Raw genomic sequence first — 25,205 nt, 5'->3', positions numbered from 1 at the left:
GGGGATAATGTACCACCTATCTCACAGGGTTGTTGTGAAGATTAAATGAGCTAATACAAAAAATTTAGGCACTAGCTGGCACACACAAAGTGATTGATTGTTAGTTCCACCTGCAGGACTCTCCATATGTCACAAGCTGAACAGCCTTTAGCACCCAACCTAGCTCTTCCACCTGAAATCTCCATTTCTATTAATAGCACTAACTAGAGATTCCAAACTGCAGTCACCTTTGACTCCTTGCTCTCAATTCCCTTATTACACTGCAAGTAGAAACCTAAAATTAGAGATTGCGACTATTTTTTACTTCCATCTGCACATAAAGTGAAAGTTACAGCTTCCTTTTATTCATTCAACAAATATTCATTGAGTATCTATTATGAAAGTGAAGCAATTGGACTAGGTTCCTAGTAACTTCTAATCTTTTGTCCTTCAGATACAATTTCTGACATTTAGTCTACACAGGACTACATTTGAAGTTCCTCAACAATCTTGATAGGAAATGAAGGGAAAATTCTTCTACATATTCAAAATGGAGTTTCAGAAGATCCTCAGTAAGTGAAACAAATGAAACCACTGAAAAATATCTAAGCATGCTGTACTATCTCAAGGTTACCGACCTTACCTACTCAATTATGGGTACAAAAAGGGTTCAAGGGCAGTGATATCAAAGCTCAGGATTGAGGAAAATGGTGCAAGCTATTCATCCCAAGGTCGACAGTAGCACTAGTCATTCCTGCCTGTCCTCCAGCACTACATCTTTATGCTTAGTGAATGGTACTGAAATAGTGGCATCTATAAATAGTGTATACTTATTTAGGTTTTGATTTTGAGTATCAAATATTAAATAACTGACTTCCTTTTCATGGAAATTTAATTACCACTGGTTTTGGAGCTCATTTTCTCTTCTGGGTCAAGAAGGTCTAAACTCTCCAGATGTCAAGGACTGAGGGAGGGTGAGGCGGGTACACAGGGAATCACAACACTAAGTTACAGATACACAGACAGAGGCCTTGCTCGTAAGGCACACAATGATGCATAAAACATGGATGATACCAAAGAATTTATTGTAAATGTAGTGGCAAATACATTGAGAATAATCATTAAAAAGGAACTAGAAAATTACACATGTTTCAAGTATGTGCTTTTTTCCACCACCTTTAAGTTATGGCTAGTACCAACATTTTAAGTACTGAAATACTCAATGGGATGGTCCATTTTCACGTAATTTTATGACAGTATCTTCATCTTAGTTTTTAAAGTAGTTGATCATGAATTTCAGTTTCAATTATTATTCTCCGTTTTTATCAGTTCCGTAATGATCTGTAGAACCTTGTCATCTGAGTGGAAGAAAAAAAACAACCCGTGAACAAATTCATCACTGGCTAATTTTCCAATGCATACACACGTAAACAACAGGTATACTTCAAAAAAGATTCTCTTAAATTTGAATACAAAACTAACACTAGCAATATCCACTATAAAACTAGAGACACATATATAATTTGTTGGCCTACAAATATTATTTTAAGTATTGCTATAGTTATACTACACGTGCTTTGACAAAAAATATGCTAAGACTCCAAGAGATGATGTGATGTAACTGTCAGTCCTTTTTAAGGAGTTACTTCTTTAAAAATTCCTTTAAGACAAGAAGTGTCCTGACTTTTTCACCTGACTCAAAGATACTAAAGGCTCTACTGACTCTTCCAGCTTCCTCAGTGTGTCAGGATGTCCACAGTACGGGCAAGGAAGAAGGAACTGTCACCAGTTTCTCCATGTTTAGTCCAAAGGAAAGAAAAAATTTTAACAAGGAAGTGCTCTTGGAGAGGTGTCAATGGGGAAGTGACAGACCTCCCTACACAACAAAGGACTCAAACACCAATTAATTTGACAAATAGAGCAAGAGAGGCTGCGTTATTTGTTAAGGAGGTTTTCTTAACAGCTGCTTCTACTTCTAAACAGTTGCTCTGATATTGTGACTTCCTAAGAACGGCATCACCACTCTGGACATAGCTGTAATCATCAGGACTGCAAGACTGAAATTCTGTATTTATATTAGACGCTTCAATAAGAGAATGCTCTGCAGTTTCAACAGTTGCATTGGGGAATTCTGAGAACTAGGCCCATGGCATGACACTCAGGTTCCTGGAGGCCGTGGCAATAAAAAAAAAAAAGAGAGAGAAAATAAAGGTCACTTGCTGCAAGGGGAACAATGGTAGGTCTAGAAAGAAATGTGATTTTTAATCTGAGGAAGAACAGAGTAAAAGAAAGCACAAGAGCAACTTTAGTTACTTCTTTTTCAAAAGCTTGGCATTATATCACAACTTTTCTTATTATAAAGTCCAGAAAGAGAAGACACTAATGTACGTTATCTTCCCTCTCAAGTCAAAACTATATGCTTCATCTCAGGGTAAGTTCTGCTTTCTCTTTTATGGCAAACACTGAAATCATTTTTTTTTTAAAGATTGGCACCTGAGCTAACATCTGTTGCCAATTTTCTTTTGTTTTTCTCCTTCTTCTTTTTCTCCCCAAAGCCCCCCTGGTATATAGTTGTATATTCTAGTTGTGAGTGCCTCTGGCTGTGCTATGTGGGACGCTGCCTCAAGATGACCTGAGGGCAGTGTCATGTCCGCGCCCAGGATCCGAACCAGCAAAACCCTGGGCTGCTGAAGTGGGACACACAACCTTAACGGCTCAGCCATGGGGCTGGCCCCTGAAATCATTTTAAAATTCATTTTTCTTAATGTAAAAGTTGAAGTTCAACCTGTACTTTATATAATGTAATTCTTTTGAAGGTTCAGTTGTAATGCACAAAATTGCCTAAGAAAAGAGCCCACATCTCTTAATATGTCAAGACCTGATCTAAGTTTCCAGCAGTAAAGGAAAATTAACACAGTTACATGCTTACGCATTCACATTTAGTTATACAAATAAACAGGGTGCGAGGCTTCAGGGTAGCAGCACCAGATCAGTGGCTCCCCGACTTGCCTGACTATGAGAATTAACTGGGATACTTGTTAAATACAATCACATCGAACCCACTGATCAATTCGTAACATCATTAAGAGCAGGAAAACTGAATTGAAGTGCTTCCTGATGTGATGCAATGGGAAGACAATATAGCACCACCTAGAAACTATTCTTCCCCTAAATATCTGATTCTAGTCAAGCCTTTGGATATAACTACCAGTTTGTAGGAAATAGAGAAACACGTTAAATCAAAGCATGAAGATGCAATGAACCAAATCCTAAATTTGGGAAATGCTACCAGAAAAACAATGCAGTTTATTAAAAATAATTGCATTTAAAATCGGGGATGGTAATAGAGGGGAAGTGTTATAGATTAAAAGAGATTAAAAAATAATAACCCAGCCACAGGCTTCTCCCATAGGGAAGATTCAGCATGGCTGGGGTAGGTCTTTGGACTTTGTATTTTTAACAACTGCCAGGATGATTCTGATAATTTGGCAAGTTTGGGAAACACGCCACCAGACTAACTGGAAACTCAACTGTCCATTGCAGGTTTCTGTTAAATCATGTGCTTATTTTATATAAACTAATAGTTCTGCACTTGTGAGAATGATAGAGAAAACATGCTGGGAACCTCACAGAAAATCCCTCATTCTTATTTTTTATAATGACTATATTACTAGTTTACTCGTATGCTAATAAGTAGCAAAGTTTACAATGCTCAGTTTTATCATCCTTTTTTCTGTGAAATGGCCAGAAGTTTAGAAGTGAAGCTTAGAAGAGGAAGGAGAAATTAAATCTTAAGAGGATAATTAGAGGTTGTGAAGAATGAAGAATTGTCTATGAGTCTGATGGAATTCTGCCTAAAATAAATTTTATTAAAACAATTTTTAATCACATGGAATTTCTGCAATGTGTGCTATAGTGTATTCCAATGTTTAAAAGTATACTGTTTTCTACCTAAATTATAATCAAACACTTACTTTCAAGGGACATCTTAGGATTTTCAAGTTTTTTTCTTAAAACAGAATCAATGAGAACTCTTAGCTGCTTGAAAATGACGGCTATCTTTACAGGAGCCTGTTGAGGAGATGATAAATTGGACAAAGTTAATCCCTGGGAGTATGAATGTGTTTAAATAAATCAAGGTAACTATGTATATCTTACAGTCTGCCTTAACACATCTTAATTTTAATATAAAACGTTATGGTAAAAATACAGGCAAATTACTTCATATAGCTACACAAACCTCAGTTTCCTTAGGAAGTACCCATAAACTTCATCTTTCCAATATCAACCATTATTCAATCATTGTTTGTTTTCTTCTCTTATATGAACTCTGTAGGAATGAAAACTGCAGCTTTTGGAATGGAATTTTTCTTAACAGATTTACTGAGGTATAATTTACAATCCATAAAAATTTACTCAAGTGTACAATTCAGTGATTTTTAGTAAATTTATAGCTGTGCAATCATCACCACAATCTAGTTACAGAACATTTCTACCACCCTAGCCTCCTTGCAAGAACTGCATATATTTTTTAAGTTGCATTTGAAATTTACCTCTCCATCTCCAGTCTTACACAAACAGCTATCATGGTATACCATAGCAGAATGTATTAGATTTGCTTAATTTAAACTGGTCAATGTTGATGAGGTAACAGAGAAATAAACCTATTGCCAGTAGCACTGGTTGGCCTTATTCTTCCAGAGAAGAATTCGACAATATACATTAAAAGCTATGAATCTGTTTGAGTCTTTTCATAGGTAGCACAATGTAGTGGAAGGAGCATGAGTGTGAAGATAGTTAGTTCTAGGTTTAAATCTTGCTTTACCAAGAACAATTTATGTAATCTAGGCAAGTTATTTAACTTCTCCCTGAGCTTAAGTGCCTTAAGTTATACAAAGGCAACTATAGAAATTATCTAACAAGGTTAACTACTGAAGTACACAACACATGGCAAGTTATAATTGTTACTGATAATAAATGCATTCTGTAATAGCAATATAATTTGATTTTCAAATTTAACAGATTTAAAACCATAGAGGAAAGATAAAATTAGTCATCTATTTTAAGTCAAATTATAGGAAGAAATTACACAAACTCAAATAAAGTTTTTAAAAATCTCAATGGTATTGGAAACAAAAATTTTAATGTAGTCATTAAGATCAGTTGTAGCCTGTACCTGAAAATAGATCCAGCCATCAACAGAAAGAAGACGTTCCCGGTGTTGAACTTCTATATCACCACCAAAAAGTAAAACTGGAAAAGGGGTTATCAGGGTAGTTTCCCTCAAATACACCCGAGCATACCTTATCTGCAGAGGAATAAAGAGAAAAAAGAAACTTCACAGTCTAAAAATATAATAAATTAATTTATCTACTTCATGTAAGCATTTTTCTTTAATTTGCTACTTGTATTTTAAGTCATAAGTTTTGTAAAGCTGCATGTTCACATCCTCTTGTGCATAATTTGCCAATTTTATAATAATCACAATCACCACTTGTCTATTTATACTATTAAAAGGCATTTTAAACATTAATTGTAAGGCTGAATTATATACCTTGAACATAAATGAAACTATGAACAAGCAATTTTATAATGCTAATGCTGTTAAATAATTAATTAATGCAAAAATAAAATTATGATTAAGCTTCAAGGTGGTTTCTAGACCAATGATCGGCTATGGCCATTAATCAGTAATTTCTCACGGTTTACTTTTTTTTTTGAGGAAGATTAGCCCTGAGTTAACATCTGCTGCCAATCCTCCTCTTTTTGCTGAGGAAGACTGGCCCTGAGCTCACATCCGTGCCCATCTTCCTCCACTTTATATGTGGGATGCCTGCCACAGCATGGCTTGCCAAACGGTGCCATGTCTGCGCCTGGGATCCAAACCAGCGAACCCTGGGCTGCTGAAGCAGAACGTGTGCACTTAACAGCTGAGCCGCCAGGGCGGCCCACTCGTGTTTTACTTTTAAGTTTGATGCTATGCTGGCAGTTATTCAAGCCAGTGGGTGAGTTATGGATCCTTGTTACTTTCACAAGCTATGATTCAAAAGGTTGACTGTTTTAATTGTAATTGATAAATATTTACCATTAAATTATCTTAGGTTACATTGTGACTCAAACTGTTGCCATATCACATATAGTTCTACCATCCCATCCCATATCCCCCTTATTTGGGAATGTACATATAACATGTCTTTTTTCCCTTTTGAGATAGCACCTTTTAGTGAAATCTCAGGGAACCGATACATTATTAAACAACATCTATTTCCTATAGTTATCTTTATTTCAAGTAGAAAAGATGATGATGGTCAGAGTAGAAACCTTAATATTTTTCTTTCATTAAATGAAAGAAATAAGGACTTCTTTTTCGTTGAGAAACTATGTACATCTTGATTTCAAATCCAAACAAAAATGAATAGCTCAACTTAAGAACCAAATATAATACTTGTTGAGGCATCCTAACTTGTTATGGCGGACTTCTAGAAGAATGCCCTGAATACTGGAATTTAAGAATGAGCACTTTACCTTCTCCTGGTATAAGAGCCATCCATAAGTTTGCAAATCTCGATTTACTGAGGATGGATGAACTTGTGCTTTGCCTTGGGCAGTCTCTACAACACAAGCCAATTTTTCTGTAACATCGACTGATTTTGTATAGATTATCTTCCCCACGTTGTCATACAGTCCAGCGGCCAGCACAGCTTTAAGAAGGGCAATTTCTTGGAAGGAAAGGTTCTGTGAGGCTCTGTTTCCTTCCCAGCCATTGGAAGGTGTGGATGATGAAAATCCTGCTGCCTTAACCAACTTTATTAACTCCTGCTTTACATCCTAGATTGGTTATGTTAGAAAGAGACAAGATCATAATCAATTAAAATAGAGAAACTGCCAAATAATCTTGTAATTTATATTACTGTTTCCTATTAAAATGGATAGAATGTCAAATTATCATTTGGTTAACTATAGCCCAAATTTAATTAGGGAAAAAAAAGATACTGGAAAGTCAAAGATTAAACAGTCATCTGTTTCTGCTATCCCAAGACTTTAGATGTCATAAAACATAAGAATGTCTAAAATGTGAGAGCAATAAAAATATGCCTGAACACATTTTCTTTTGGTGTATTTACTTCAATAGTAGCTCTCCTTGCAATGTTTTTACTCAGTGAGGACGGTCACACAGAGAACAACACTGAAGAAGAATTATGGAGGAATCTTGATCCTAGACTGCAAGTACCATCTTCATTTGTCTCTGGGAATCTCATCTTAATTTCCTAAAGAACTCTGACAAAGTTTATTAATGGAAACTTCATTTATCTAAAACTGTTGCCAAAAATCTTTTTCTACCTTTAGTAGTGCCAATCAGCTAAAATACTACAGGAAGGATGAGCATTTTTCAAAGTAAACAGGACACTAGTGATTAAAAGGTGATGTTTACATTTAGGATTTCCTTTAGGTGTCTGGTTTGGTGCTTAAAGGACTTTGATGCCAGGGGAGGAAAGACCAAACAGACAGCTGCTGTAACACCACAGGGTTGATGAAGAGATGGAAAACTTTCCAGCCCAGGGGAGGTGAAGAAAAGGCTCACAGAAGGAAGGGGGTGGGAGGCAACTTGAAGGCTGGGAGGAAGTGGAGTGGAGACAAAGGAGTGTTGATAAGCTCTCCACATCTTGAATTCCAGTCAGTTGGCCCAGAGGCGACTATTTCTTCAATTTATCCCTTTATCTGCTTCGAGAAGGACAAAGTTCACTCCACTTGGAGAAGTCCTTGCTGTCATCAAAGCAGTTATTTTAAATCACAAAAAATAACGGGTCAAATTATATGGGAATAAAATATTTTTTAACCTTTTAAAATATGAACATAGAATAGAGATAAAGTAAGTTTATTTTCTGAATACTTTTATAGCATATCTGTACTAAACACCATTTCCCATGCGCCAAGAACAAAAAGATAAGTGTGGAGGAGGCCGGCTTTTCACAATCACTTTACCTCAATTCTACTCCCTCCTCCCAGAAATATTACTGGTCCTGAACAGCACTCAAAACCTGAGTGATGGGCAAAATCATCAGGTTTCCTTTCTAAAAGCAGATTTATAAACCTGGTCACAATGAGCCACAGGATATGATGCCCAGGATGCCTTTTCATAACTATCATCCCATAGAGCAACTAAGTAGCTGTCTAATATATAGGAAAATATAAAAGAATTTCATTAAAAGGAATCAGGGCTCTTAGGACAAATGACTGATTCCAAGGCTGGAGCATAAAATGCACAAAATAAGCCTGAACATGTTGTCAAAACAAAAACAAGGAAGCCATCAAAGATTGCTAAGGTTACATGAAAAGGACTCAGGGAAAAGCATGAAGGGGCTCTCACTGGCCAATGGGGACAATTTGAGTATCAGAAAATTAATATCCACAGAGGACTGAAACATATCAACTATATTTAAGTCACTAAGTTCATAATGATTTTTACAAAAACAACATTCATTGATTACCTTTGGAGATGCTTGAGAATCAACTCATTATGAAAACTGCTAAGTAAAAGGAAAGAATCATTTATCCTAATTTTCTTGTACAAACTGCACCTCAGGACATCCTTGTGTGTGTGTGTGAGGAAGATTGGCCCTGAGCTAACATCTGTTGTCAATCTTCCTCTTTTTGCTTGAGGAAGATTGTCCCTGAGCTAACATCTGTGCCAATCTTTCTCTATTTTGTATGTGGGATGCCGCACACAGCATGTGCTGCACACATTTCCCATGGCTTGGTGCATGGGAAATGGTACTTAGTACAGATATGCTATAAAACTATTCAGAAAATAAACAATATGTAGGCCTGTACCCAGGATCTGAACCTGCAAACCCTGGACCACTGAAGTAGAGCACATGAACTTAACCACTATGCCACTAGGCCAGCCCCAGGATATCCAAATATTGATAAGGGAAAAGTTCTTCATAAAAGAATCTAGCTAACAAGCAGAATTAGACTATCACCATTTTGCAACCCCAATGAAGCAATGGGTCTTAGTGTTATTTTAATTTTTCTTTTTAAAGATTTGATTTTTCCTTTTTCTCCCATAGCCCCCCGGTACATAGTTGTGTATTTTTAGTTGTGGGTCCTTTCAGTTGTGGCATGTGGGATGCTGCCTCAGCATGGCTTGATGAGCAGTCCCATGTCTGTACCCAGGATTCGAACTGGCGAAACCCTGGGCCGCTGAAGCAGAGTACACAAACTTAACCACTCGGCCATGGGGCCAGCCCCGGTCTCAGTGTTATTAATGGCTGCCAAAACAATTACATGAAAAGCCAATGGGCAATTTTACAATGGATGAATCTGGCTGACCCCAATAATAAATCTTAACATTAAAAAAAGGGAGACAACTCCAAAAAAGAAATGAAAACCTGAATTGGATTAAACCTCTGTGGGAAATACAGGGGAACAAAGAATGTGCTAAACACCACCACAGGGATACAATCAGACATATCCAGAATGCAGCAAACTCTACAGGACAAGTTACCTGGTTTCTTCAAAAAATAGCAAATAGGAAAAAAGTAAGAGAGAGGGCTAACTATAAATTAAGAGACTTAAGGGACATCAACCAAATTCAACCTGTAGACCTCGTTTGGATCATGATTTAAACTAGCTGTAAAAAAAAAAATTATAAGGCAGGGATATTTAAATACTGTATATTTGATGATATTAAGGAATTATTTTTTTTTAATGCATGATAATGTTAAAGAAAAAAGTTCTACTCAGCGATACATAACAATCTGATGCCTGGGACTTGCTTCAACATAATCTAGAGGGCAGACAGTGGAATAAGGGAAGTATAAATCAAGACTGACCACATGCTGATACTCATGTACACAGGAAATGGGTACACAGGAGATCATTATACTATTTTGTCTATTTTTATGTGTGTTTGAAATTTTCCATAATAATTAAAGAAAAGTAACAACTGATTTTCAGAGTTGAGAAGAACTGTAGATTATCTTCATTCAATTCTTCTTAAATGAGAAACTGAGACGCAGGTTAATTAACCTTCCCAAGCTCAGCTGTTGAATAGACAACTATCCTAATTCCCAAGCTAGTGTTACTTCTATGAAATCATGTTGCCTCTTGTTTTTATCATTTCCTGAATATATTATGATTTTTAAACACTATTTTAAATCACTGTGTAATACATACAAGTTACCTGTTGGGAGAAACAATAAAACCAAAGACTACAAATTTATTAGTTCAGCAAACGTTTGCTAAACCCTTACGATGTGTCAAACACTATCCTAGGCACTTCCTTTTCCAAAATAAACCTTGTAGTCAATCATATGACCCTGAATTACACAGTTGTATTAAGACTTACCTCTAGGGTTAACAGTGATGTTCTATTAAGAAAGTTCCTTCGGCAATATGCTATTTCAGAACGATAGCCTCCTTCTTGCCGTGCTTTCTTCCATCTACATAAATAAAATGATCAAAGCTCGACATGTTTTCTTTACAAACTCTCTTTTTCAGAGGTACTAACCAAAGTAAGCTTTAATTAAATTATGATCATTTAAAAAGAGGAGAGGTCTTGGGGCTGGCCCCGTGGCCGAGTGGTTAAGTTCACGCGCTCCGCTGCAGGCGGCCCAGTATTTCGTTGGTTCGAATCCTGGGCGCGGACATGGCACTGCTCATCAGACCACGCTGAGGCAGCGTCCCACATGCCACAACTAGAAGAACCCACAACGAAGAATACACAACTATGTACCGGGGGGCTTTGGGGAGAAAAAGGAAAAAATAAAAAAAAAAAATCTTAAAAAAAAAAAAAATAAATAAATAAATAAATAAAAAAAAAAAGAGGAGAGGTCTTGCTTATTATACGAGCTAGCAATTGTATGTAAGAATTTAAACGTCAATACAGATATTTTTTCTGTTTATGTGTAACACTAAATTATTAACTTCAAAAACAAGGTAATACACATATAATAGTACAAAGTACATTGTTCTTAAGTTTTAGGAAGGACTATCAAAATATGAATCTCTAGGGGCTGGACCTGTGGCCAAGTGGTTAAGTTCATGCACTCTGCTTCAGCAGCCTGGGGTTTGCCAGTTCGGATCCTGGGCACGGACCTAGCATTGCTCATCAGGCCATGCTGAGGTGGTGTCCCACACAGAGGAACTAGAAGAACCTACAACTAGAATATACAACTATGTACTGGGGGGCTTTTGAGAGAAAAAAAAAAAGAAGATTGGCAACAGATGTTAGCTCAGGGCCAATCTTCCTCACACACACACACAAAATCACGTAAAAGATTTAAAAAAATACATACATCTCTAAAATAATTCATTATACCTTGACAGATGAAGTAACTAAAAATAAATTTAAATCTTAGATATATCTTTTTAATGAAAGTCAAAGATAAATTTTTAAAAAACTAAACCTCAGATCATTACACCCAGATTATTTCTTTACCCTAGATATGCATTGTAGATCGTCAGGTGGTCTGAATCTGCCATAGCCAAAGCTGATTTTGCAAGATCTGCTTCATCTTTGCGACCAATTGGCGTGGTAAAAGGAGACTTCTCTGTCATAACTGCAGCTAGTGTTGCCTATCCATAAATAACCAAACAACTTATCATTAAAGAGGTATACATTGAAAGCTGATTTGTAAAAGAAAGCAAATCATAAAAGAATCTCCATTTCAAGTTGCGTGTTTCTTCTTTTCAATACATTTACCATGTTCTAGAATAGGTAACATTTTCATTTCATGGAATTTTAAAAATGTATCACTTTTATACCATTTTTGTGAGATGAGGTAATATTACAGAATCAGAGATAAAAAACCTGAATGTCTGTCTAAGTGACGTACAGTTGGTCACACTGTTAGAAGCAATGCCAGAGTCACAGCTCCAATCTATTGACTCCTAGCCTACTGAATTTCTACTGCATGCAATGCTCTTTAAACACTTAAATAATTTAGACTACATAACCACCCATTTGTTGTTGATGCAGCTTTTCAGATCAACTATCATGGTAGAGGTTATTTTTTGGACTTAGCACAATCTGCTATCTATTTCTAATACTAGAGAAAAAGAGACTAGAGTAAGTCATACTCTCTCTGTTTTGTTTTTAAACAGACTTGATTTGTAGTCCCAGAAAAGGCCACAGCTTGATAAAGTTGGAACATCAGGTGTATGAGCCCAGCAATTCAGACAGAGGCACACAATTTGTTAATTCTGATATAACGGGAGAAAACAGAACTGCTGGTAATTGCTGCCTCAGAGAGATAAGCCAGAAAAAGGGAAGGAAGGAAGTTTTGATTTCTACTTATAACGTCTGTGGGGTTCAAAGCTTCCTAAGTATCATTCACTACATATTCAATTAAATATTTCAAGTGGGATGTTTGATAGCAAAAGTTTAGACAAGCCAACCCACTTACAAAACGGTATCTACAGTACACTTAGTAAATGGATGAATCTATTTTCTTCTATATAAATATAAAAAGTTAAATATTAAAAAATTCTCATCAACTATTCAGATTTTAATGTTGGTACAGACATTCTATTTAGTTAAAAAATATTTTTTAATTGTTTCTAAACTTAATAATTCCCACCCAAAATGATATTTAAAGTGGAGAAGCAGCAGCATCGTATGTCTTACCACTGGGTCAAGGCAGCCAAATATGGCACCAAAAATAAGCATCTTGCCAATCTTGACATTCACAGGCAAAGCTGCAAGGTGCTGGCCCAATGGGGTCAGTTTAGGCTCATTTAGTTCACAAGCTCCAATTTTTCGGAGTAAATGCATTGCATTGCTGATTACTTGAAGCTGAGGAGGATCTAAGGCTTTGGAGAGGAAATCTTCAGGAGAACCAAGATTGCATTTCTGCAGATTGAAAAAGAGTGATAAATTGGTATACAATCAGAAAGAATTAACATTACCAAAAGACATGGTCAAATTGGAACTAAATTTGAGTCAAGTAAAATTTTAAGTAAAATTGTGTGTGTGTGTGTACGAGAGAGAGAGAGAGAGCGATCAAGGGGTGAACATGTGGACGAGATCTTCCAGTCCTTATTTTTAATTTCTTCATGCCTGATTTTTATAGAGTCAAAAATCAAAGAAATGAAAGATATTATAGATCTTTCAGACTAGGAAGCCCTTGGTGTAGTCAGGGTTTCCCACTGTTGTTATTTTGGCCAGATAAGTCTTTGTTTTAGTGTGCCCTGTGCCCTGCAGAATGTTTAGCAGCACTCCTGGCCTCTATCCACTAGATGCCCATAGTATGGCCTCCCTCTCACCCCAGTTCTGACAACCAAAAATGTCTCTAGACGTTGCCAATCATGCCCTGGTGAGCAATATCGCCCCCCAGCTTGAGAACTACTGGTCTAGGTTATGAGACTGCATTTTATTCTATGAAGTTTGAGTGCCTGTGGCAGAATTAAAGCACCAGTGGGTTTACTTATAAAAAGATGGGAGGAAGGGCATTGCATAAAGAAGAGTAAATAAAATACTTGAAAAACCAGAGGAACACAAGGTAAGATAAGTTTAGGTCTTCATTTTTTTTTATCTAGAAAGGGGTGAAGAACAGAAAATTCATCCAAGTTCCTTTGGGATTACCATAATATGAAGACATAATTCCTCCAAAGGCACGCGTAAGATTTCAGGGACAGAATAGTCCAGAAAGCCTTCAAATCTAAAAAATAAAATCAAATGATACTAAATACATATTATCAGAACCGCCACACTGTCCTGATTCATGTGTGTTCATTTCCAGTGCTGGCCGTACCTTTCTCTTGTGTACAGTCGGAAGCAGAAGCCGTCTCTGACCCGCCCAGCTCTCCCCTGGCGCTGCAGAGCACTTGCTTTACTGACAAAGGTCTCCACCAAAGAACTCATCTGACTGCTTTCATGGTACCTATGTTTTAGGAGAGAATATGTAGCTAAGTGACTTAAATCAAAACCTGAAAAAGCTGGAGATATTTGACTCTGAAAATTTAGTTGAAAATAGGCTAAAAAAGGTCCATTATCATTGTGGACCAATATTTCCCAAATTGTGTTTCATATTTAAATAATTTAGCAAACACTGCATACTAAATCTCATACTACCAAATTAAAAGCTCTGACACAAGAAAAACACCTGTTTAACTTACCCTTTCCCAAATTAATGTGACCATGGACCCCTTTTTGATTTAAGTGGAATGCCTATTAATTATGCAACAAGAATTCTTTGAGTTTGAGAAATGCCACTATGAACATTACCACAATACCTTTCACAGGATACAGTTAAACCTGAAAACACTTCCTCTAAAGGTACAATTTAAAAGATCAGGAGTTTATTTTATACTGGATAGTCGTACTCTTTTCCAAATATTGCTAAAGTTTTCTAATATTAGGGACAGGCTATCAATTATGATAGACTACTCAGGTGGTCTCCCCTATTCATGCAATATAAACATTAAAACATTTATAAAGTAGTAATTTTTTTCGTGGAGATTCACTTAAGGTTACCTATTACATGCCAATTACTGTACTTGGCACTGTCAATTATGAAATTTTCATTTTCCACATTTATATATGAGGAAGCTGATGATTATAACTGATGATTATATTCTTTGCTCAAGATTACAGATCAGAGATTTAAATCTGATGCCAAAACCCACGCTCTTTTTTATAATCACACAAATAATGCTGTAAAACAATTTACAGAAATTGTAAAACAATTTGTTTTACAAACACATTTACAAAAATTTATGTTCTGAAGATTTTCTCAGGGAGCACTTTTCTAAAAGTAGCAGTACATTAGCATTATTTATGGGAAAACCCATGACAAAATTTGACATTTACTCTCAGACCTTCTAAGGTTTCCTACAGATTCTCTGAGGCTTTTGCTTTGGGCAGAATTAGGACATCTGGGGTTTTCCCTATATAATCTGTGATTTCTCCTGAGAATTCAAGAGCCCCAAACCCTTTTCAGGTTAAAAATGTTTTGATTTGGGAAATTCAAACTTACTTATTTTCTTTTGTTCTTCCAGTATCAATTACAAATACAACATCTGGAATAGTGATACCCGTCTCTGCAATATTTGTTGCTAAAACAATCTGAAAATAAACAAAAAGCCAAAATATTTAGGTGACAACTTTTAGCAATGTGCCAGGATTTAAACTTCTTTAGAGAGTTTGAGCCTATGAATTTTAAAAAGTGAGTTTCAACTTTATTTACAAAAAATCACAATCTATTTGCTATTACTGTGTAATTTTAATTTACTCCAATTAGTTTTATCACCTCAGCTTGCTAATTAAAGTTACAGATTTTTATTCCAACAAAAAATACCGTTCCCCTAATTCTTATCAGTCATCTTAAAAATGACATAAATAGAATAGGAATTGGGTCAGAGAATGGAGACAGCTCAGTACAACTCTTCACAATTAATTAGGAAAAACCAGTACACCAATAAGAACTGGGTTGCTGCCCTGGCTCTGCTGCTTATTAGCTTTGTGATCTTGGGGAAGTCATTTTACCTCTCTGGACTTCAGTTATGTCAGCTGTAAATTAGGAGGTAGAAACAGATGATTTCTTAGGTCTTTTCTAGCTTTAAAATTCTTAATGGTGATGACTGAATAGTGCAACCTTCCACATTTTTTTCTGTTGAGTCCTTAGAGGTAAAACATTTAGGAAATTCTACGTCAAATTCAACATGTATTGCTCTATCTCAACTCTGTATTTCAGTATTGAATGCTTGCTTTTCTTATTCATTTATCCTAGAAAACAGAACCCAGATTAGTCAGACTTAGATGGGACCTAGACGATCATTCTACCTCAGTGGTGTTCGGATTTTTTTTAAGAGGTGAACTCCTTTCTTCAAAGAAAATCTGACAGGGAAGCCCAAATATTATAGATCACAGCACAGCCTCAGAATCCCTGGAGTTCTCAGGCACAGTTAGAAAACCATCAGTTTAATCCAATTCCTTTTAAAGACAAGAAAGTGAGGCTAAGTGAGTGGCCTTTCTGCCAAAGGCCACAGACATGGTAGCAACGTAGGGATGAGAACCCAGGCCTCCTGCATTATAGTGTGGGTTCTTTCTGGGTGCTCTGTGTTCCCCATAGTTTCTACATTGTGTTCTTCTTTCCTCTTCTGAGAGAGGGTTAAAAATCTGAGAAACTCTCTTTGCCTAGTATTGCTTCATTCCGAATCCTGAACAGAGGAGACAATGAAAATAGTGAGATTGTTTCCTAACCTAATGGTCTTGTGTATTACAAAAACCGTCAGGGATGAATAGCCTAGAGAACAACAAAGAATCCTCCCAGGATTCAAATAGCTTTCTGACGCCCAACATCCTTCATGATGCCTTCTTGGAGGAAAAGTACTGATTTTTCTTTTCACAAGCAACATCCATGCCATATTTTTCAACTACCACACCCCTAAAGAGTCTTGTCCCTTTAATAACGTATAATATAAATATTCAAATACTTGAATTTTAATATTGGATTCACTTCTGATTATGTTCAGGTGCAGAGCATTTGGAGTCCGCCATGCACTATAAAGTACATAGTAAGTGTCTTTGATGATAAAAAGTCATAACACTTGCATAAAATACTCTCAGATGGATGATACGTAAATTTGCTGTACTGAATTTTACCTTCCTGACTCCTGGTGGGGGAAGTGTGAATGCTGCAGCTTGATCTTGAGTTGAAAGAATAGAATGCAGAGCTATCACTTTATATCTGAAAGTTAAAATCATAGTTCTTAGCAAGAGTTTCTCTTTAGAAGACACTGCAAAGAATAACAAAATTTATTTGCAAATAGGAAGCAACTTTTCAATTTTTATTATGAAAAATTTTAAACACACACACAAGTTCTGAGAATAGTATAAGGAAACCCTATATATGTGCAGCAAAAAGAAAAAGTTTAATGTGAATGAATTATATGGAATATAGGGTCTAAAGAATTTTTAAAATATGTTCTGATGTTGAGATGATAACCATGACAGCAGTAATAAAGTGTATCAGAACAGATATAGTAAACAGTCAATTCATTATGTACAGATTATGAACTGCAACCCTGTTGAGGTTTTGTATCACCCGGTAGGTCGGATAGGAGTCAACATCTTACTCTTAACCACAGGATTCTCTCTGCTTAACCATATTAAGAAAATAGAACAAATGCAGAAATAGTACCTAAACCTTTTAGTAGGTAAAATGCTGTAACAGAAATGTTAAAAAATAAACTTGCTTCACCATGGACAATTTTAACTAAAGGTGAAAAGACTTTGAAAGCTACGATCAAAAGTTTTAACGTACGAAAACATTTTTCTATTTTAAAACTACCAGGAATATAATGAAGATTTAGTTACCGTTCAGAAAAAAATCTTCTGTCAGTTGACAGAAGATCATACAATTGTTGAATGTGAGCAAGGCCTGGTAAAAAGATCAGTACTGCTCCTTCAATGTTTCTGAATTGGGGGCTTCTGTCTGAAATTTTAAAAAAAATACAATATTCAAAATAAAGACAAGGAATACCATGTAAGATATTAATAAAACATCTCCAGTTATAGGGACGTTTTATCAAAAGAAAAGGTGACACATTAGAAACAGATATATACCTAAATATGTAAGAAGTTCCAAAATGAGATCCAGGTTGATTTTATGAGGATTCATGTAGAGAATAGCATGCTGGGTGCGGGTGCTGTACTTTTGGTAATATGGATTTAAGTCCGTACTTGCTCCAGCCTGAACTGGGATGTATTCCTAAAAGAAACACAATCAGAAAAAGCTGAACAAAAAAATTAAATATTTTTACAAGACAAAGAAGGAAAAAAAGAGGTATTTGCATTCATTCAAATCTATATTTTTCTCATTGTCATGACTATCATTTTCTTACAATATAGTAAGAGTGCAATTTTTAACAGTGGAAAAAACTGTTATAAAATTTCACCTCTCTCCTATAATTTAATTTTATCTAGCCCCCTAACTATAGCAAAACTTTTTGTCTTGGCATGTATATACTAAATTAAAGAAGAAACGAAGAAAAACAGAACAATGTCTGCATTGTTCTGTGGCAATGAAAAGGGGCCAAGCAAAGAGAAGTCAATAATAACTTTAATAAGTAGTTTATACCTGCCTCATTCCTTCTGGATTCTACTTTGGTTGCTGAGTTCCAATCACCTCTTTTGAAATACCTTTAATTTTCTGAAGTCTTTCTTTAGTTTCTAATTTCTACCTCTGGAGTTTTAGGGAAAGATTTTAGTTTTTGCTTTCTTGGTTTATCTGCTTAATTAAAAGATAAAGTAACTTTAAGCTTCCATTGGATTGGATACATGTATGAAATATTGTAGATACAATGAAAATACTGGACATAGTACCATTGGCTAAAATACGGGATAATACAGCTTTTGTGATATTTCTAAAAACATGTCATTGAAACTCTCTAGGAAGAACTGTGCTTACCCTGGACAGCTTCACTACAGAGCCAAGGTTGGCTCACGTCAGGACAGAGGCTGCTAAGAAAACCAATGGCAAGGATCTACATTTTGGGCCTGCCCCATCCTGACCATGTAAGATGTTCAGATAAAGTAGAGAAAATCATTACAAATTTACTCCTCAGTAACCGATCATTGCTATGAAACAATAAAAGTTGCTTCTTATTTACATGGTTCTTGATTTTTTGTGTGTATCTATAAGGCCCATAATAGTGTAAAGAGACAAAATATCATAAACCAAAGACTGGAGTCCATGAAACAAAGATTAAAGAAATGACCTTCAAAATGTGCTCATAATTCTTTCTGTTCCCCTTCTACCAAATTATACTTGAATCCACTGTGCCAGCCATATGATTTTAAAACTCTCACAGCAGGTTATGCCCTGGATGTCATTATCAGCGGTCTTTAAAAATGTTTTCTTCTTACCTGATACTTTTTTACTCCCCCTGCTTTGCTTGTAACATTAATAGTTATTTCTTCTTCCTCCTCCAGAAATTTCTGACAATATTCTGAGTCTTTCTCCAGTACAAAGCCTGTTTCTTCTATTATATCTTCAAGATGAAAAACCTGCATAGATTAAAGCATATAACTGGTGAACTCAAATTCATTTCAGTAAATATCATCTTAAAGAGAACAAGGGGATTGTCACCTTTTGAATATCACCAAATGCTAATTTAGAATATTGTGAAAAAAGCTTTTTCCTGCGTTATTTGGGAATGAAAAACTTAGTTGACAGAGATGGGTCTGTCCCTGTAAGTCTCAGGACAAATTACATTGTGGTATATATTTTTTATATGTGAAAACCAATTAAAAGAGCAGTCTTTATCAGCTGAACCCAAAGTGCAAACATTAAGAATAAAATAGGCAGAAAAGAAGCTTTCAAAGACAGCCCTAAATTTGAAGGGTGGGTGAGAAAGGAGTTCCTTCTTGCCAGGCAACTATCCTCAATCTGGATATAACGGTTTTGCTAAGGAAATGTGTTTTATGTTCTGTACTTCTCAGGTATGTCTTTCAGCAGAATCTTCCCTTCCAGCCCACCTACTCTGAGTCAAGGCAGCACCAGCCATCTGATTCCCAAGGCCATCTCCAGGTCCCCTCTTGACTTGCAATACCCTAGGAACACTTCTGGGCTCAGACTACAAGGGCCTATCTTCTGGGAAACTCCCTGGTAAGAATGTAGTTTATGTTTACATATGCATTATAAAGAAAACTTACCTCAACAGGATAACTTCTTCCTGAAATTCTGAGAATAGGGCAGTGTGTGAAATACATAGAAAACTTTTCACTGTCTACAGTGGCACTCATTAGAATCAAGTGTAGATCAGAACGTTTCTGTAAAATTTCCTTCAAGATAATTAGTAGGAAGTCTGACTGGACACTTCTTTCATGAACCTAGTATAAAGGGAATAAAAAACCAATCATATATAAGGTCTAGTAAGAGGTTAAAGCAATCAGACATTCAAATCTACTAAAAGTTAATCAATAGTTAAATATAGTCAGTAGATGTGGAGGGAGAGAGAAACTGTATGATTCAAATAAGGCAGGTCTTCAGAATTGAAAATAAAGTCATCTTCTAAAATTGAAGCCAGTAAAAATCAGCATATACTGAACAAGAATAGTTACAATTGTAGGGCTCTACCTTAGGAGATGGTTTGCAAGTGTGCAGCTGATAAGATTAGGCTATCTCCCAAATTTCACTTAGAAGCCAGGGTGACTCCTAAAGCTCTGCCACTAATATAAACTGTACTGTCACCATTACCACAAGACAGATGGTTTATTCCTTGTGTAGAAAAAGGGGAGTTCATTAGTATAGTAATCTGACAGGTCGCTATCCAAGAAAAAGGGATTTGTGCCCTTCCAACACATGCATTATAGGAAAGAGCACTGTAAATCTGCTACAGAGCATAATAAACATGGTACACTGCCAGAACTTACTATCTGCTGAAGGTACCAGTCTATCTTCCAATTTTCTGTACTCTGACTTACTTCTACCCCATTTTATTTTATAAGATTTAAGGCAGCATACAGAGATAAAATATCAAGATAATAAATTAAAACATGTTTGATCATTCATTTGCTTAGAAGGGAGGCAACAGTGGTTAAGTCTTCAGGCTCTGGAATCAATTGCTTGGGTTCAATTCTTTGGCCACTTACAGTATGACTTTAGGAAAGTTATTTAACTATCTCTGGGTCTATTTTTTTCTATAAAATGAGAATACAAATAATACAGACTTTATAGAGTGGTTGGGACAATCAAATAAGATCATGCAAAGTGCTGAGAACAGAGCCCAACAAATAGAAGTACTCAGCATCGTGCTAGATGCTGGGGATTAAAAAATGACCAAGACAGTTCTCTTCATTTCAGAATTTATGGTCTAGAAAGAGGATATTGTACAGGATGGTTTGAAATTACATTTAAAGGAGAGCTAGTTCAAGTTGTCAGGAAGTCTACTAAGAGAAATTGCCATCGATGCTGAGAACTGAGAGATGAGTTTGAAAAAAAGGAGGAAGGAACAGGATGAGAAAGGGAGAAAAGTGGCCATGGGACACAAGTTGTGCAAAATCATGGAGGAGAAGGGGATCATAATACGTTTTGGGAACCGGAAAAACAAAATTGATGCCTTGAGTATGGGATGAGGAACAGGCAAGAGATAAAGCTAGGAAGGTACTCAGTAATCTACCTGTGTAAGGCCTTGTAAATCAATTTAAGGAGTTGAAACTTTATCTTAATGAGTTGGGGCAGTGATTAAAACATTTTAAAGCAGGAGACTCACATGGTCTGAGTTTTGTTTTAAAAAAGATAACTCTGGGCCGGCCCCATGGCCTAGTGGTTAAGTTTGGTGCGCTCCACTTCCATGGCCCAGGTTTGGTTCCCAGGTGCAAACCTACACCACTTGTCCACAGCCATGCTGTGCCAGTGACCCATATACAAAATAGAGGAAGACTGGCACAGATGTTAGCTCAGGAAGAATCTTCCTCAGCAAAAAAAAAAGATAACTCTGGCTACATTGTGAAGAATGTAGTAGAGGAGAGCAAAATAAAAGCAGGAAGTTTAATTAATTAGAGGCTTTTGTAGTAATTAAAGAGATATGGTGGCTTATATGAAGGCAATACCAATGAATATGGAAGAAAGTGAATTTAAGAATCAAAGTAGAATCAACAAGGCTAGGTGACTGGATTTAGGGGATGTGGGAGAAAGAAGAAGGAATAAACTTGGATCTTTTTACTATGCTGGTTTGACCAGGATATTTATGTTTGAAGCTCAGAAGAGAGATTTCCTGATAAATAAAAAAGATCTTGGGAACCTCCTCAAATAGATGGTAATTTATACATACTGATTTAAAAAAAAAAAAAAAGGGTAAAACATAAAATAGAACTAATACAAATGTATATTTTATTATGTACACTACTGGTAGAAGTGGGCAAAAAATTTGGCTGTAAACACAATAGCAACCAGCAGGAAAAGCTACTTAACTCACACATTGACCATAAACTAAAACAAACCACACAACTATTCTTAATAATAAGGCCAGAAATAATATCCTGAGCATTTTCATAAAGAAGGTCCTGAATTATATTGTGAACTCTGTCCCAACATGCCTTACATTGTTATATTTAACATAATGATGAATTTCACTATTTTCTTACTCTTACTGTATTGTTCAAGAGGTTGACAGTATCACACTGAAGCACAACTCAGTAAATCACATCTGCAGACTGCTAATACTAACCCATCAAAGAACAGCTTCCTGAATTGGTCTTTTAAATTAGGGTTCACCCCGACATATATTTACCAAGCAATTTTCTGATACTTTGGGACTCCAAGAAAACTTACTGACTAGCTGATACAAATATTTCAACTTACCCAGCAATAAAAATTCTCATTATAAATAGATAAGTTAGCATTTTGGCTTATGTTGATTCTTGTGGATACTGATAAAATCTAGGTGTTGGCTATGCAAAGCTACAAGTGTGACACTCCATCCCTCACCCATCACTGCCAGGAACAGTTACTCATGGGCCTCTCAAGGAGCTATATATCCTCTTTCTTTCTGACACCTTAGTGATCATAGTACAATTTCTTCCCCCATTAAAGAATAAACACTAAAGACTCCTTAGATAAAAATGAATTCTGATCACTTATCTATTACCAAAATATTATATTTAAAATCATCTTAATGGGGCTGGCCTAGTGGCATAGTGATTACGTTCACACGTTCCACTTTGGCGGCCCAGGGTTCACGGGTTCAGATCCCGACGTGGACCTACACACTGCTCATCAAGCCATGTTGTGGTAGCGTCCCACAGACAAAATAGAGGAAGACTCACACAGATGTTAGCTCAGGGACAATCTTCCTCAAGCAAAAAGAGGAAGACTGGCTACAGATGTTAGCTCAGGGACAATCTTCTGCACACACACACAAAAACTTTAATGTAAACTTGTCCAACAAAAGTAAAATGGTTAAATAAATTATGGGACATCCAAATTATATACTACTATAAAGCCATTAAAAAAATCGTGTTTTTGTAGACTAATAATATGAAAGAATTATAAATATATACATACTAAATCTACACATACACAAACACACAAATGTCAACGATGATTTTTTTTTCTGGGTCATGAGATTATAGATCATTTTTATTTTCATTTTTGTACATCTCTATACTTCTAATGTTTTATAACAAAAAAGAGGAAAATAACCCAATAATCTATATGTAGTCTATTGATTAAAAATCAGTGAATGACTGAATTTTCACTACTGCCTTCTGAACGTGGTGAATTAACAGACATTCATAAAAACTTTACAACTGAGAAAGTTTTGAAAATATTTTTTGAATAACAGAAATGCTATATATCTTATTTATTCTTGAAAAAATTATGTACAAAGCTAATCAGTTTACATACACTAGGTTAGCATGCCATTTAAAATAATTATAATATGAAACTTTTGGCATAATTCAAGTTAAGTGTACATTCAAATTTGATTCAAGTAGCAGTATATCTATAAAGAAAATGACATATTGATGAAGATTGCTTATGTTTTGTAAGAATCAGAGAAAATCCTTTAATAACTAAATATAATTGAGGCAGTATACTGGTAAGAGCACAGATTGTAGCCAGATTGCCTGGGTTTGAACCCAGTTTGAACCCTCAGTTACAGAACTTACTGGCTATGTGAACTTTTTCAAGCTATTTAATCTCTCTGTGCCTCAGTTTCCTCAACTGTAAAATAGAGATAATAATATCTACTTCACTGGATTGCTAGAGGATTAAATTAATTTATACATATGAAGTCCTTACAATAGCATCTGGCATAAGCAAATGTTATATAGCATTTACTAAGTCAACATGAGACACATTTGTTAGAGGAAATTAATTACTGTATGTAAAGTGTCTGACATTTAGTAAGTCCAAAGAAAACATTAGCTAGTATTAGATGTAACATCTTTTGAATACAAAAATGATTAGAATTTATCTGAACACAACTATGGAATCTACTCACCTCATCTACAATAACATGAGACACATGTGTTAGGAGGCCATCTTCTTGAAGTTTCCGTAGCAAAACCCCTGTTGTACAATAGAGTAACCTAGTAGATTCACTGGCTCGAGATTCCATTCGGATCTGATATCCACACAAAGAATTCTGAAGGGAGAACACAAGGCCGAGATCAGATTCTCACAAGTGATCTGGGAAATGAGCTTTAAAGAGTGAAGCACAGGTGCTGCTCCTGCTACTGTATGGAATACTCCAAGTAAATCTATTTAGTGCAGTTTACTATCAAAATTATTTTCCCATGGTCTTCAATTACATAAAATTATACCATTTGTTTCGGTAATTTTAAAAAAGAAAAACTGTTCTTTTCAAAATGTTGAGACAAAAAGCTGTTCACCGGCTTCAAGCACCATTAATATGATTATGAAAATATTAATAGATGTTTAATTAATTTCTTATTAAATTATCTTGGAGCAAAATATTGAGGTCTCAGGAACAGAGTTTGAGAGTAGCTCCTACAGTTTGATCTACTCTTCTATCAAGATCTCATAAAAGCTGCCATCATTAAAAAGTAGTTGATATCACACCAGTGGGCCTGATGGGAATCTTGAAGTCACTTCTATTCCTATTGCATTTTCTTACTCCTTCAGCCATTCCTTTATTTGTGTACATGTCTGTTATCCCCTTAACATAAGTTCCTTAATAGACAGAAATTGTGTCTTTTTTCCTCTTACACTCCATGAGAGAAACCTAATTTGCTACATAAGAAATTTTTAATGATCAGGTACCTATCCTAAATATAGAGACCAAAATGCTAAATATCAGCTCTAGAAAGAACAATTCAAAGTATAATCAAGCTGAGTTATATGAACTTGGAATTCATTATATTTGGCTCCAACCAATTTTATTAATTCCTCTACTTTACACTAGTTACTCTGGTTAAAGTTTGGCCAGTTTTGTGTATACTTGCAAAACAAGATATTTAAGTACTTTTTCTATGTTTTTTTGAATATGGAGTTTGAAAATAGTCTAGCATTTTCTTCTATATTGCTTTTCCTTTGTGCTCATTGAAAGGAATAAATGAAAATCATTCAGGAATACATTCCACAGAAGACATTAGAAAAAACCTGAGATATATGATATTAGAGTCAAATTTGTATTTCTCTGTATTCTTTGAAAGTTTAATTTATTATGTAATATTTGAATATGCAATTATTAAAGTTAATATATTTCTTTTTTTATATGAGAATTTTAATGACAGAATTACTAATAATCCT

General features: G+C 35.6%; 1 protein-coding gene across 3 annotated transcripts in view; it reads right to left on the bottom strand.

The window, feature by feature from the left end:
- Positions 1–1,045: 1,045 nt before the first annotated feature.
- DHX29 (DExH-box helicase 29) overlaps positions 1,046–25,205 on the bottom strand; it is a 47,660-nt gene continuing 23,500 nt past the window's right edge. For 2 of the 3 annotated variants that reach the window (XM_001916390.6, XM_070246265.1), the window contains 16 exons: positions 23,935–24,078; positions 19,643–19,819; positions 18,854–18,994; positions 17,552–17,696; positions 17,303–17,420; positions 16,589–16,673; positions 14,961–15,049; positions 13,737–13,865; positions 13,568–13,643; positions 12,611–12,835; positions 11,423–11,559; positions 10,331–10,424; positions 6,505–6,807; positions 5,156–5,287; positions 3,954–4,050; positions 1,046–1,337 (listed from right to left, as the gene is read on the bottom strand). In XM_001916390.6, coding sequence (XP_001916425.2) covers positions 1,282–1,337; positions 3,954–4,050; positions 5,156–5,287; positions 6,505–6,807; positions 10,331–10,424; positions 11,423–11,559; positions 12,611–12,835; positions 13,568–13,643; positions 13,737–13,865; positions 14,961–15,049; positions 16,589–16,673; positions 17,303–17,420; positions 17,552–17,696; positions 18,854–18,994; positions 19,643–19,819; positions 23,935–24,078 — 2,148 coding nt within the window. In that variant the 3' untranslated portion in view covers positions 1,046–1,281. The remainder of the gene's footprint in view (positions 1,338–3,953; positions 4,051–5,155; positions 5,288–6,504; positions 6,808–10,330; positions 10,425–11,422; positions 11,560–12,610; positions 12,836–13,567; positions 13,644–13,736; positions 13,866–14,960; positions 15,050–16,588; positions 16,674–17,302; positions 17,421–17,551; positions 17,697–18,853; positions 18,995–19,642; positions 19,820–23,934; positions 24,079–25,205) is intronic. The other variant, XR_011430369.1, reaches the window with a different exon arrangement.

This window comes from Equus caballus, chromosome 21 (assembly GCF_041296265.1).
Source record: "Equus caballus isolate H_3958 breed thoroughbred chromosome 21, TB-T2T, whole genome shotgun sequence".
In the NCBI taxonomy this organism is placed as follows: Eukaryota; Metazoa; Chordata; class Mammalia; order Perissodactyla; family Equidae; genus Equus; species Equus caballus.
Note: the sequence above shows the minus strand (reverse complement) of the source record. Positions and strands in the feature narration are given on the sequence as shown.